At 36.5% G+C, this 16,456-nt stretch overlaps 1 protein-coding gene across 1 annotated transcript in view; it reads left to right on the forward strand.

The window, feature by feature from the left end:
- The first annotated feature begins 1,083 nt into the window (after window positions 1-1,083).
- The window catches only part of egln1b (egl-9 family hypoxia-inducible factor 1b), a 36,325-nt gene continuing 20,952 nt past the window's right edge, over window positions 1,084-16,456 (forward strand). The window contains exon 1 of the mRNA XM_055184098.2: window positions 1,084-2,118. Coding sequence (XP_055040073.1) covers window positions 1,387-2,118 — 732 coding nt within the window. The 5' untranslated portion in view covers window positions 1,084-1,386. The remainder of the gene's footprint in view (window positions 2,119-16,456) is intronic.

The raw sequence follows: 16,456 nt of genomic DNA on the forward strand, positions 1-16,456 counted from the left end.
CAAGTAGCCGTGTAATAAGCGGGATAATGTAGAGGCAGCCGGTAGTTATTGGGAAATAAGCCCCTTCAGTGTGATACAAGACCCTCCGCTTCGCGTCGGGTCCTGATCACACTGTCGGGGCTTATTTCCCAATAACTACCGGCTGCCTCTACATTATCCCTTACTTAAAGCAGTTTACATTTATTTGTAATAAATAAAAATGCAATATAGTATAATTTTTAATACATAAAATTGTCAAAAAACTGAGGTTTGTGCTGGTTTGCTTTGAGGTTTGCTGCATACTTGTGTCACAAATAAATAAATTACAGTTACTGCATTATTATTACTGCTAAAAGGTTTTGAAATATGAGAACTACATTCTTAGACCTTTCCAACAATATATAGTTTGTCGTGATAGATTAACATTTACATAGAAAATATTGAAATAAACGTAGTATTTATATAATAAATATAAATATAAATACTTAATATGTATTTTTTTCTTAAAATTATACATGCATGTGTGCATATTTATATATACATAATTATTATACACAGTTTACACACACATATAGGATGTAAACAAAAACTTATTCTGCTATAGATTAATCGCGATTATTCATTATGCATCCCTTGTTGATGGTATAATAAATGGTATAAAAATAACAAACAAAAAAATGCTAGTTTGCTAATTTGGAACCCATTTTATAAATACACAATAATAACAATATTTTATTTTGTTAATAAAATTAATTTTATACAGATAGAGATGTGTAAAGTTCATATATTTATATATTTTATTATAATTTAATGATATATATCATTTTAATATAATTTGTAAATGATCCTTACAGATAAGACAATTCTGGCAGTTTATCTGCTTGTCCTCTGGTTTGTTTTTTTTGTAAGTGTGAAGTACTTTGCATGTGCAATATTTATGCTTATAGGCCTACTGGGATATTTGTTTCAATTTATTTTTATGTTTATTTCACTTTTTTCTTTTAAATTCGAATTTTGAAATTCATTTATTGTTTGTGTTTATTGTCTTTCAACAGTGAGGAGTTGTGAGAACCACATGTGAGTCATGCCTACTGTACGGTCTAGTTGGCCTCGAGTGCGCATGCGCGAAGGGTTGACGTGCGCTGAGCTTAGAAGAAAAGGAACGGCCGGCGCCATGCGCTTCCATCAGACTCGCGGCTTGCGCTGAGACTTCAAAACTGTCATAATATAAACACCCCGGTAATATAAGAGGGTCAACGTTTTCTTTTGTCAAACACCCGGGAATAAAGACTGGAATGACAATTCGCGGCGGAGGTAGGGGGACGGCGCTTGTTGATAGTTGTGGTAAAGTTACATGGTGATACTGTAAGCAAGTAGTATTATTGTATGGACGTAAAGCGTTGAAACATGGAGGGAAAGTCAAAGGAAAGCGAAAAACTTGAGAGAGATCGGCAGTATTGTGAGCTCTGTGGGAAAATGGAGAGCCTTATGAAGTGTGGACGGTGTCGCAGCTCGTTTTACTGCAGCAAAGAGCACCAGAGACAAGACTGGAGGAAGCACAAGCAAGTGTGCAAGGAGGCCGACAAGCAGCAGGCAGACCCCGCGCAAGAGCCAGTCACAGAACACGGTGCGATTCCGTGTAATGCTGCCGAACATTCAAAACAACACAGCACTTCTCAAAGTAACGCCGCAGCCGTGACGTCAGGCGGCGAAAAAAAGAAAGATCTTATCAAACCCGCCGCAGGCTCGGAAACCGCGATTGACGCGAACCCCACCGGGGACAGCTTAAAACCCAACGGCCAGACGAGGTCCACTCCTCAAAAACTGGCCACGGACTATATCGTGCCCTGCATGAACAAGCACGGCATCTGCGTGGTGGACAACTTCCTCGGAGACGAGATCGGACGCAACATTCTGAAGGATGTCAAAGCCCTTTACCTGACCGGCGGCTTCACGGACGGACAGCTGGTTAGTCAGAGGAGCGATTCGTCCAAAGACATTCGGGGTGATAAGATAACCTGGGTGGAGGGGAAAGAACCGGGCTGCGAGCGCATATCGTTTCTTATGAGCCGAATGGACGATCTGATACGACACTGTAACGGTAAACTGGGAAACTACAGGATCAATGGAAGGACGAAGGTGAGTGACACTGATTTAGAGCTGTCATAACAAGATGAGCAGGAAACAGTTGAGATATATTATCTGAGCACGTAACTCTACCAAAGAATTGGATAAAATATAAATATGTCTCTCAAATTTAAAAAGTGTCCCATTCACTAGGTAAATATGCTTATTAGAGTTTCCTTTGACATTTAAGAAAAAATGATATATTTATATATTAAGTATTTATATATAATTTAAATAATACATACCTAAATTATTTATATAATTATAAATTATACAAATGTATATAACCATGTAAACATTTCTTAAATATATACATGCATGTGCGTGCATTTATCTATATAAAGTTATTATACAAAGTATACACACATATATGATGTTAACAAATTTTTTTATTTTGCTATAGATTAATCCCGATTATGCATCCTTAATACTGATTATTGGTCGATATATATCATTGCATATGCATTCATTCTGCACTGTTAAAAAATTAAGTTGATTGAAGTAAACTCGTTGCCTCAGTTCAATTAAGTAATGGGTCTCCCAAAAACTTAAATTTTTAAATTCACTTAACTTGGTGGCCACATAGACTGACCTTTAATTGTTAAATTCACCAAACTTGGGGTTTGTACAGTGCACTTAAACAATTTAGTTTTTGGTGTTCATAAAAACTGAACATTTAACTTTATATAACAATGTGTAATGAAAGGTATTCAGGTCTGACTCTGTGTCATTCAATGAATGAACTTAATTCTCCACAGAAGCACACAAGTTCACGTGTATCACGTGTACTTCATTATAGTGGCAAGATATACAATGAGTTAAACGTGGTGCATGAATACCAAAGGAAACACTGATCACCTGAATGGTGACTTCACAAAAAAACTATAATTTACAAAAATTATAATCAATAATGTTACAAAGAGTGTAAAACTTAAATTTTTTATTTATATGTCCCATCAGTTGTTATTCTTGGACCAAAGATAAATCGTTCAAAAATTTCAGGTGCAAGGGCTTATGGGTATTCATCACAGGATTTTGAACTAATAATCTTAAATTAATTGGACTTGAATTTTTAAGTTTTTGTAAGTTAATAAGTTATATGAACAAAGATAGTTAGGTTATGGATCCAATATGCTAAATTTAAGTGATTGCTTGACTTTTTGTGTACAAACAGCATTAGGGCTTTCAGTGTAGATAAGTAAAATAGTAAGTTAAATTGACTTGCATAACCAAGTTGGTTAAACTTGTAGGAGCGTGGGTATTGATAAAATAATATAATTTTAATATAATGATTAAAATAATGACACAAGTGATGACATTACTAAAAAAGCTTGATGTGATGCTAAAGAAGGACCATTTTTGGTTCCCCAAAGAACCACTCAATCAGTCAAGCAACCATTTCCCATAATTTTTATTGTCTACAAAACTTTTTCTTCAACAAGGAAGCTTTTGTAAAAAAGATTTATGGGGTCTTCATAAAACCATACAGCCAAAAACAAATCTATGGCATTGACATTGTGTACTTTATTTTTAAGGATGCAGAATTTTTTGAGCATTAGAAAGCATAAGACAGTCTGTAAGTTTTGTTTTACACTTCTTGTTTTTACTGAGGGCACAAGTGAACGACAGTCATACATTGCGCTGTGTGTTACTTTGCATTTATGTATTGCACACAATGCATTTTGACATATGTTGGGGCTTCATGTTAAAGGCACATTAACATGTCTTCTGTGAGCAGATTAGGTTTAAACCAAGATCCGTGCTGATTTAGATGGTAAAGGCCTCACCTTTGATCCGAATGTGATGCAGAGACGTGTCCGCACCTGTGCTCATACAGGTGTGTGCGCATTAAGTCCTTGCATACATGCTGCACCACTTTTACTACTTTGAGTAAATTGGCAATAACATGTCAATAGCATGCAAATCTTAGGTTTGTTTTTCGTGTTTTTTGCAAATGAAGCAATGTTGCTTGCTGTAAGTTTTCTTTCTGACACAGGTGATATGTCAACATGCATTTGTCATATAGGTAAAGGGCATTAGTATAGTTCATGAATGTATCACCTGGATGGGGGGTTTGTTAAGATGAGTTGATCCTAAATCACTAGTTCACTACAGCTGGACGATATATTGAATGTTAGATATAACATTTCAGAATATCACGAATGGTGAATATTAATGTGCAAAAGACGACACAAGCAGGTCTCATGAGGAGTGCAAAACGTAACTCATTATTAATAAAATGACAACAGCAACAAGCGACACATTAACATCTCTTTCATCACCTCAAGCAGTATTTACATGTGTTTATATATGTTGTAGAAAATAGTAGTAAGTGGTCACTACATCTAAAAAAATGTTTTTGCAATAAGTAAACATTTTGGATGTTCTATACAAATCCTTTTTAATTCCATTTTAACTACTCTAGAGCAAAAACAAAATCATATTCTGGTATATCAAGAATCACCAAAGTTTGGAAAGATATCAAGATCAAATTTGAGGTATAGCGACCGAATGCCAAGCCTGACGGTTTCCACATAAAGCTATTTTTGTGGCAACCCCGCCTAACTTTTACTTTTGGAAACCCTGTTTTGCATCCAGTACTGTCTTTTGTTAAAACTTTAAATGTATGTATCCACAACCAGGTCTCTCCCCTAGATGTTTCCATTGTTCTTGAACTTATTGCACTCACAAATGTCAAGCTGACCGTTTTTTTTTTTAAACAGGAGCTTCCTGTAGAGCCACGGCCTATGTTACTGATAGTGCTTAAAAGTTACCCACAACCAGAATGGCTCTCACGTTTCCCCAGGTCAGGGAAACGCCTGCGACCACCAGCTCCTGTCAGGCGTATTCAAAGTTTATGAAACACTTACTGGGTACCCTATGGAAAATTGCGATACACTTTGTTGGCGATTGTGCAAGATATATGTGCACTTTAAGCAAGATTACATGCAAGTTCCTTATTGCTGATCTGTGCGTTTGTATGCACTTCTTTAGTCACGTAGTGCTGCTGAGTCCTTCGGATTTCCATATGCGGGTTTATATATGTGACCCTATAATGCACAGGAAATGTGTAGTACGTGAAGCTCGTTTCATTTGATGATCTTTGATGGTGCCTTGGAAAGCATGCAGAACCAATCCCTTTTTAGATGACATGCTATTTTTCTCTCTCTCCCCACACAGACTGTCACAGGCAGGCTGCCTGATCAGTCACGTACACCATTGATTAGTTGGTCGATAAAATTCAGAGTATATTTAAAGAGAAATGTAATTGCTTAAAGCTTGAGTAAAGCAAGCTTTTTTGTAGTTAAATGTGCAGAGGCAACGGTAAAAACTGTTTGTAAGAACAATTGTGTCTGGATGTGGATGGCTGTATGGTGCTTTAAAGACGTAGCATTTTCCAAGAGGTTTTATTTAAACAACATCATTGTTTAAATACAGATCATTGTAGATTATAATACCATACCATACATTGGATCAAATATAACCGGGTTATATTTGTAGCAATGGCCGAAAATACATTGGGTCTCATTCAGTAATAATTGCGTACTGTTTAGTATTTATACGCACACTTGAATTGCTCGCGAAAACTTTCCGCCTAATTCACAACACATGCATACGCACATGAGTTTGTTCTTATATTTATTCTTATGTTAGTGAATTTGGACTGTTCGTGGACAAGGTTGGTAATTTGCATAAAACGCGCATAAACCAGCTCCATATAAGGGATTTCTGTAGTCCTGTTCCACAGAAAATTTTTGCGCAGTTTGTCTTAGAAGCAAAAGAGCTTGAAAAGAAATACATGATTATATTTATTATCGGAAAAGTTCTGTTTTGCTTTGCATTTTTATTTGGGAGGTTTTGCTTTCGCTGGGGAAAGCCAGTGCTGTGTGTCCACCAGAGTAACATTAAAGAAGTATTGGATGCGTTAACAAATATGACATTTAATTAATATGACAAAGACGTGCATCAACAGACAGGAGATCAAGTGATTTACGTTTGGACTTCTTATTACATTTACATGACGTTTACATTAGGCATTAGGCAGATTTAAAAAATGAGAAAGGAAAGCATGAAGATTTGTCATTACGTGCATCTTCTTTATATGTGTAGAAAAAATAAGCAGGCTATAATAATGTATAATATAATGTATATAATAATAATATAGATCATGTATAATAATATATAATACAGATAATATTTAAGCAATATCGCTCGAGTAGGAGTGTGATATATAGCTCTATATCATCACGTCTGTGATTAGGCCAGAGGCACGAGGGCGTAGAAAAAAACAACGGAGTTATTTTAAAAGCCTCTTTGTTTGAGAACTACTTCTTCCGCCACGGATTTGAGGGCGGCCAGAATGACAGGTAACACTTTCGGCTGCTTTGAATCTCATAATAACTCAATGGACGGATAGGCGTTTCTTTATATTAACGTTTCTTGGTCACAAAGTGTAGTTTTAGGATTAGTTCAGTCCAGAATATATATGTATAATATTTAAATCTAGAGTCGATTAGTAAAGATAGCGCCTGTTTGAACGTTTGCTTAGTGAGATTCGGTACGTATGAGAACCAAAGCATGAGCGGACGTCAGTGTTCACTCGCACCGCTGACCACCGCCCTCTCTGGGCTACATCTCTGACAGGGATTCCCTGGCTCTCATGCTGGCCTTGTTTGTTTTTGATGGTCAAAATGAGATCAAATCAGCAGTATTTGGTGTCATGATCAAACTATTACTTGTTTTTTTTATTCATATTTAGTGTCTTTTGTGTTGTTATTGTTTTGGCGCGAGGTAAAAGTAAATAAAACTATACTTACATGGCTTAAAGTTCTCCGTCGTAGCGACGGATTTCCGTCGATTGCAGCGAGTCTACGACGGATTTCCGTCAGTTGCAAAATTATTAAAATATCTTTTCATAAAGACGCCGTGTATTTACCTTGTTAAGTGGAATGTGATCAAAGCCTGGAGTGGAGCGAAATCACGTTCCTCTCTCCGCTGTAAGCGTTCTAATCACTATGCACCAGATCCACTCCGGGTTTTCTGGCTGTATCTCACGTTAAACTGAGGTAAAACTTTATTTCTGCTAGCATGGACATACTTGTAATGCAGAAAGGACCCGATGTTTTGGACATCGATAAAGGTGTATAAGACCAATGGAGATTAACTTGGCTTAGCGAAATGATGAAGATTGGCAAGCTTTCAGTTCGTGGGCAAAGAAATTCAAACAGCCAGGTAATTTACGTGTCTTTGCACAGTAAGCCTAGGGTCCTGTATTTTTAGGGTAATTGATTTGTCTCGTACGTGATCGTTTTTTACTGCTACGCTGATCTAACCAGTTGCTGATACAACGAGTTTGTTAAACTCATGGGTAAACTTCACGTGGCACAAAGATGACATCAAAATCCCGTGAGAGCGAACCGAGAACTCATTAGACGAGACTGCTTCTGAAATGCTCTCGCAGTACTTTGATGTCACCCACCGTTCAGTTCTTGCAGTTGCATGTGCGCGTGGTCAGGAAATCTTGACGTTTGTACATGTATCCGCATTTAAAAGCAAGTGATTTTAAATTGAAACAATAACAACAGTCTTAAATGTGCGCGCTGTTTCTGTATGAGGGGAATAAGCAAGTCGCGCATTCGCTTCTCTTTGAGCTTGTGAGTATTTTTGCCGCTTTATTGGCCTTAAATACACATAAGGTTATGCGTCAAAAATCCCGTCTTTGCAAGTATCCTCAAACACGACCATTTAGGACTTAGGAGAAAGTAAACAGCAGAAAAAAGGGTAAGTTACCTTTTTTGCTTATATCTGTCACTAATGTTAATCAAACAATTAATCTTTCACTGACTAAATCAATTTATACCTTTACTAAGATATATACATTATTGTTTATTATCCTTATTTCATCACTGACTGTTTATTCTTAGTGAGCTTGAATTTTGTTCTTGTGTAATATACGCACGTTGCGCACAATGCGTTGTTTTAAGTGCATATTGCGAAAATAGCACCTCAGCTCTGCCTCTATTGTAAAATAATAATTTGTTGATAAAGGGTATACAGTCATTCAATGTACAACTATGATTACAGGCATCCTGTGCAAATTGTACACGAGTTTTATTCGAGTTGCTCGTTCAGGGTTTATATTCATACATACTGTATTAGAGCTGTGACTGTAAGCTGTTGTGTGAGCAGAACAGACCCTGGATTATTCGTTTATGTGTACTGAATAATATGATATAAACATTTCTGTACCACTTTTAAAAAAGTTGTATTTGTTCACATTATTAAATGCATTATATAACATGAACAACTATGAAAATAGAGTATATAAGCATTTATTAATTCATGTTTATGTCATTAAAGTAATTGATGTTAGTTCATGGTGTATAAAACTAATGTTAACAGTTCCAACCTTGATTTAAAAAAAAAATTTATAAGTAAATGCCAAAATTAATAAGATTTACAATTAATAAATAATTGAGATTCATTAAAGGTGGTGATATTCATATTTCCTTTTATATAGTGAGTTATTTAGCGGTTTCACCTTAATCTGAAATGCCCTGCAAACTACATCTTACAGAATACATTTTTTTAGTCTGTCACAAGTAGATTAACATGACGGGATAAAGTTTTTAACTCTTAGTGCAGGAGCCACAAGTGTTTTGTTTTAGACAGATATTAAAGGTAATGGTTCAATTAAAGGACTGTGTTAAAAGTAAAGCTGTAAATTAACAAACTATTAATAAACCTATCATATGTTGTAATTAAGTGTTAACACTGTTTATTCACAAAAAAACATACTCGCACCGCTGCTGTATTTCATAGTGACATTTGGCAACCCTATAAATGCCACAGTAGACTTCAATATGGCATTAATGGCAAAAAACATCTCCCCTTAGAATGCTATTGGTGTTGCCTATTTACAAGGAATGTGACTTGGCCTGAAAAAAATTTCAGTCAGAAGATTTTTTTTTCACTTTAATCCATGTACTTATAATGTTACTATTGGTTTACCATTTCATCTTAACGCGATACGAGCACACTATTAGACTTCGTTCTTGTCAGTACTATATAAAACTGTTTTTTATAAGTGTCAGAGAGATGTTTTTGCATGCTGCTTATAAATAAACCAGTGGCGATATCTCATAACATGTTTTAATAGTCACGTCGCGATTAAATAAATGATCAATGTCCACATTTAAAAGCTGCGATGCTTACCTGCAGTTCCACGGTGTTTTCGCTTTCTGATAAGAGATATAGCTCCAGAAAAAAATGAGTGTTTACATTCCTCTTTCCAAGTGTTAATCGTCCACACGATGTGACAAGACATTACTCCCATTAACTTTAACGTAATATCCAAGAGCGCTGATCTTTGACAGAATAATAACTTCCGATTGGGGATTCACAGACTGATTTACGAGCTAGTGAACTAATGAGACACACGGAGAGTGATTCAAAACAGCGCGGCTGTGTGTGTCCGTGTGTGCCTGCAGTTTTTCCATTCAGAGATGAGCCTGTTTAGAGGACCTCCATTCACTAGGTGGCGGAATGATATGAAAGGTGAAGCGGTTACTGTGCCGTTATCAGTAGAATATTGCACGCCTCTTAGCCAATCAGATTCGAGAACCAGAAAGAACTGTTGTATAATATAATATAAAATTTAGATGATTATATTTTATATATCATCATCATTATTATAAACTTTATAATTACAGCAGCCTAGTTTTTTATTGTACGTGATTAACGTACGAGTGGTTTTAGGTTTTCTTGAATTTTTCATACATTTAGAAAACATTTAGATATGAAAAATTTTGTTGAATCACGTTTTGTTTGTGAAAAAACATCTGTACGTAGATCTCATGCACAAATTTGTGTGTACGCATGCTTAATGAATGATGAGACCCATTGACATTGTATGGGTGAAAATTATCGATATTTTTTTCAATTTAGATATTATGTAAAGATGTTTCATGAGGATATGTTGTAAATATATATTTTAAAAAAAATCATTATTTTGTGTTGCTTATGACTTCATTTGGACAACTTTAAAGAGGATTTTCTCGATATTAAATTTTTTTATTCCAGATTTTCAAATAGTTGCATCTCTGACAAATATTATCCTATCCTAACAAGCATCAAATTGACCCTTATGGCTGGTTTTGTGTTTCCGGGTCATTTAAAAAAAAAGAATATTATAAAATTACGTGAAGTAATATGTTTGTATATAAAATAAAGGCATTTGCAATAAGAAAATTATTTACAGCCAACAGGATATTGTAGCGTGAATAACAGAATGCATCATGGGAGGTGATAAAACTTCCTGTGGCTGCACATTTGTTTCATTGTGATGGTTGCAGATTTCCACCAGGAGAATTCAGGATACCCAGCAGGTGTATAACATGAAATCAGCTGGCGGGAAGAGTCTGTTACATAAGACACAATGAACGGATAAAATGTTTATGTTCTGTATTGATATAAAGCTATAAATGTGCTTTGTGGTTGCTTAATGATGTTTTTATAGTTCAGGATCAGAGACGCTGCATATATCTAGACATTGGCGATTACAGGAGATGAGGATGAGATGGAAGGAAATGAGGAGAAAAAAAGTTGTGACCAGATACATTACTTTTTGTATTCTTATAGAACAATAGAACAGATTTAGACTTTTTATTAAGCAATTTTTATAGATTTGTTTACACACATAATTAAAATATGTTTTTAGGTATGGGAATTGCAGGGAATTCTACCATTCTAATCCTGATTCTGCTTATAGCTGGAACTGTTTTCAGTTCAGTTGGAAAGATGAACATAATAACCCATGTTTCAGTGAGAAAACAGACGTATATAAGACAAAATCAGTGAATTTCTTTTTTTTAGATCAGTTCATTTATTTATAAGGGTTTACTGTATGTTCCTATATAGTGGTCACAATAGAAAGATGTGTTGTCTTGTAATATTTGTTGTCTTTTTTTGTTGTTTCTCTCATTAAATTAAATAAAATTCCATAATCTTTAATGGTTAAACCGAACTCGGGGTTCGGGTCACATTATGATTTTTGAGTCATGGATCGGATAATTTTTCGGATCAGCACAAATCGGGTGGGGGAAAAATAAAGAAAAAAACGAATCAAGAAATTGCAAATTGTAAACATAATGTATATTAATAAAAAGAACAAAATTACAAATAAAGTAAGGTCAGAAGAATTTAGGTCCAGAAACAAAATCAAATAAATAATAACACTGTCTTTGATTAATTTAAATAATCATTATCAAAGCTACAAAAGTTATTTTCTTTGCATCTTCTGTTGTTTTATTAATTATATGGATGCAGCAGACATAAGCAGATTTAATAGGCAACTGTCACTTTAAGACCATATAAGCACGGATCCAATATACTGACACACATCTTCTTTCGTTTTACATTCACTTAAGACGTAACCGACTGTTTTTATGAGGAAAATAAAGGGGTTTTCTCCTAGGGGTTTTTTTCATCCCATGGAGAGTCAGCCAAGATTGGCTTAACTTAGTACTATACGTTACATTATTACTACGCTCGCTTCTACGGTTTATTATTAGCCACTGCATTGTGCTTCATATATTATCTTTCGATTTTTCTGTGTTTTCCCCTACATCTATTCATGTAAAGCTGCTTTGAAACAATTAACAATTGTGAAAAGCGCTATATACATAAAATTGAATTGAATAATTTTCAGGATTGTGGTATTTTTTTAAATAATTTTGTGTTTTTGTGTTCTGTTCTGCATTGAATGTGTGCTTCTGTGTGTGCATCTGTGCTTAGAGAAAAAAAGCTCATATGAGCGTGTTTTTGGGCTTGAATTGTTTTAAATCAATTAAATGTTATCATTTGCAAGCAGTGGCGGCCGGTGATTTCTTTTTGCACGATGCAAAGCTCATCAAAACATGTATTTAGCCCATCATGTCAAAACATGTATTTAGCCCATCATGTCAAAATATGTGTTTGACGCATCATGTTAACCTATGTGCATCTTGCGTCATTTCAAAATACATGCAGCACACGCTTGGAAGGGGTTTATTATAAAAGAGACGCTCACGTTTGCCATATACTCGCTTAATCTCATGTGTAATCAGAGTTTAGTGTTAAGTGTTAAGTGTTTTGTGAACGTGAGCGTATCTTTTGTCGTGAACCTTTTCAATGCGTGTGCAGCAGGCACAAGTTTTGACATGACGCATGATGCAAAGAATACATATTTTGACATAACAAGCCACACACATGACACTTCGAACACATATTTTAAATGCACACCCCTTGAAGGAGAAGTTACTGGCTTCCAGAGTTAATGTTCACAAATGTAAATTTGTGAATTCAATTAATCCGCTTATCATGTGTGCCAGACAGTGCATGGGGCCTGGTGCTTTTTAGATGACAGATCGACTGTGATTAGCTTAACCACTAATAATCTTACTCGTCACATAAAACAATGTTTTATTAACTCAGAATGAAGCATTCCATACTGTAACTGACCACCATAATTTGTTTTAGTGTACTTTTTATTACTTTCTGTGTTTTGGTCTAGAGGTGTATCAGTGTATCGCTGTTACAGTGAAAGATGCATAAATTAATAGCTAATAATCAAGTTTGCGTTACATGACCAGAGATATGATACTGTACCAACTATCTGAGCTGTTTTTTAGCATCTGCAGCTTATTGTGTAAGCTTTGCCATGCAGGAAGGGCATTATAATGCTTCATTGTTTCTGCATTGATGTATAGATATTTCTCATGACCTATAGGCTCTGTCAGGAAACCTTGCGTGCCACCAACAGAGGTCTTGAGAGTTTGTTTTTTGATGAGGTGTGGGTGAGGAAATCTGATGTTTAAAACACCTGTAGCACGTAGCACATTCTTGCCTAAACTGCTTTGTAAGTGTAAACACATAATAATGAACTGTTATAATATAACGAAGCCTGTTACACATTTGGTCAAGCTGTTGGTTATGATCAGATCACTGTGGTTTGTATTCTGCATGTATGCCGTATGATAAATGGGTTGTGTTTGTTTGTGTTAAAGGGATGTACATTAAGGAAATGTATATCCCCTAACTCACAGTGAAAGCAGCTGAGCGTGTCTGTTAATGCTGCAGTAAACTGTAAGTCTGCCAGAGTCTCAGTGGAGGAACAGCAGCGCAGTGGCACGCTCTGCACGTAGCTCTGCTATTAGAATGCAGTTTGACTTAAGTCCAGCAGCATTGCTTACTGTAAAGAACAACTGTGTGTCAGACCCTATGTGCCACAAGCACGCACACAACGGAGAGAACATGTAATAAAACCTAACAGAGTCTATTTAAAGGGGACATTTCACAAGACTTTTTTAAGATGTCAAATAAATCTTTGGTGTCCTCAGAGACGAGTACGTATGTGAAGTTCTAGCTAAAATACCATATAGATGGGCACGAGTAATCGGTTGCCTGAGTACTCGTGGCATCGAAGAAAATGATGACTGTGTGGGTTTATTTATTTATTGTGGTTATATGGTGCCATTTGGATATCTGGTTAGCTTTACTGTGGGTTCACACCAGATGCAAGTTCAGCGATTTGCACGAGTAGATTACATACAAAGTCAATGCAAAGTTGCGATCGGACGCATCCTTGCCTGGGGCAATGCGAATGACGCAATATGGGTGGCGCGTTTGCCGCGAAAACACGAGTAATCTTGAGCGAGTAACGTGATGCCCTGCGTTTGGTGTGTACAGTACTAGCATTACAAGCGCCTGTGGTAGTAAAGACTGGGTGCATGTTTGACGTCGATGTAAGCTGTGCAGACTGGCATATGACATCAGTACCATGCCTGATTCAAAAGCTTCCTTTGTGCACTCGTGCCGCGGCTATCCCGCTGATCCGCGCAACGCTGTGAAGCCGAACACACCTCACATCACTGACGCACTATGGTTTTAAAAGGATGCAGTAATTTTTCGAATTCACTTCAGTAAGTTGAAAATACAGTCAGTCACGTGCAAAATGTACAGCGCCGTCATATCATCTCATATTTAAACATCAAATGTCAAGAGATACCAGAGAGCTATATGAGCATTACGTCTTGACTGAGAAAAGGTGAGAGGACGACACGACACAGCTAATCACGAAAATGATAGCAAAAGTTTGAGGCGTCAAATTCGCGTCTACCGCGTCTAGTTTGACGCTTGAACATTTTGAGTTTACTCGCTTCATTCGCGCGTGAAAGCCGTGTGTGAAATTCTAGTCATGGAGACATGGGAGGGGCTTCTGCGACTCTGCTTCCTGTAATCACGTCACTACTAGAGCAAGCTCCTGATTGGTTGACTCTGCGCGTTTTTCTGGTAAAGTTCAAAATGTTCAACTCGCGCGTTTGTCGCGCCAACGCTCAATTTGCGTCATTCGCGAGAACTAGATGGGCGAATAAAGCGGAATTGCGTCTACCGCGCCGCGCTAAACGCCTTATTTGTGCCGCAACACCTCCAGACGCACATCAACCCGTCTTTACATTGACTTTACATTGAAATCATTCGTGCTTGACGCCTGTACCGCGGCTGGTCTGAATGCAGCATTAAAGCTGCTTAATGTTATGAAGCTTGTGCTTTGACTGGACGTGTTTAATTGGAGTTAAACTTTCTGTCCAGTACATAACTTAGTTTAAGACTTGCATTTTGTGCAGATATATGCATGTTGTATAATACATTTATGTTGTATCAAGGCTTAATATTATGTAGAGTGCGTCATATAAAAAGCGATTCAGTTTGTATTTATTAACCCTTTAGTTTCACTTTATCACACAGCTATTCCTGTTAGAGGTTAACATTTAATTCATTAACCTCCTAGGACATGGAAGTCCACATACGTGGGGTCGTGGACATCACATTTTTTTGTTGTTTGCAACATAATCCTTAATTCTGTGTAACTGGAACCTGTTGTACACAAACGTGGACAATTACACTGCTTCATGTAAAATGTTTGGTTATTATATTTATTGGTTCTTCCTTACCCCAAAATAGCTGGTAGAAATCTGAAAAAAGACAAACCAAAACTCGGGTCATAGGAGGTTAATAATCTAGTATGTGTTAATTTCTCTGTCGCACCAAGGCCTGGGTGGCAGCTTGCTGTTCACACTTAAAGGGACGGTCACACTATAATTACTTTTTGTTACATTGACTTCCATTCAAACACATGGGAAACGCAAGCTAGCGTGAAGATATCTGGTGAACTGTGAATTCGAATCAGGTGGAGACATGTGACCAGTAAAAAAAAACGGTACGTCACGGCATGACTTTTCTTTCTATTGAAAAGTCCGACAAATAATCACATGCTCAAAGTCTAGTGTGACCGGCCCTTCATTCAAATGATCCGCATTAACAGACCAATCGCAATACACAGCTTGTTTTAATTAAACTAACCATGCCAAGTGTGAACACACTATAACTTTTTTGTGAGAGAGTTTTAGAATAAATAAAGAGCCTAGACTCATATTAAGGGAGTATTTCTTATACTGTTTTAACTTCTTATATTATTCCTCATATATTATTATATTATTAGTATAGGTGTTTATGTAATGACTCTTTAACCCTTTAACGGGACCTAGATGTTACCCGCACTGTGAGGTAGACACATTTATTTAGACAGTTAAATTGAGTTCAGTATGAGATGGATGCATTTAAATATTCTGTCAAACATGTTTCACTGAAGAAACAGTCATATGCATTTTGAATGGAAAAAATAATAATTTTTTATTGTACTGTTTCCATTAAGTATACATTTTGCACTGTGGCTCTTGCAGGCACTGTATTTTTGGCAACTACTGTGCTGGAGAGATTAAAGGACACCTATTTCATTGCTAAAAAACGTTATCTTGTGCATTTGGTATAATACAATGTGCGTGGTTTACGGTTAAAAAAACACATTATTTTCCACATACCGTACATTTTGGTACCTCCAGATGTTACTGAAACGCACAGATTTTGTACAAAGCTTGTCGTGTCCCTGATTGACCAGCTAATCTGTACGTTGTGATTGGCCTGAGTACCTCTGACGTCAGCTGGAAATGTGACGCTCCTTACCATGTTTGAAAGATTTGCAATGCAATGCTAACAGGATTTAGCTTACGTACCGAGTCCGAAGCGGGCGGAATTATGATAACGTCGGTCTTGTCCAAGTCAACAGTCCCAGGAAGTAAACTGTTGCCTACAATCCATGTGTTTGGTGTAGTCCAAGAAAAGAAATTGGAGACGATAACTTGCATCATCGTTTACTTTGAGGTTTGTACCTTTTGCATATCGTTAACATGTACTAATACACACCTACACACCAAAGAAAATGTAAAATCGTGAATCGGACGATAGGTGCTCT

Source organism: Misgurnus anguillicaudatus, chromosome 14 (genome assembly GCF_027580225.2).
Source record: "Misgurnus anguillicaudatus chromosome 14, ASM2758022v2, whole genome shotgun sequence".
Taxonomy (NCBI): domain Eukaryota; kingdom Metazoa; phylum Chordata; class Actinopteri; order Cypriniformes; family Cobitidae; genus Misgurnus; species Misgurnus anguillicaudatus.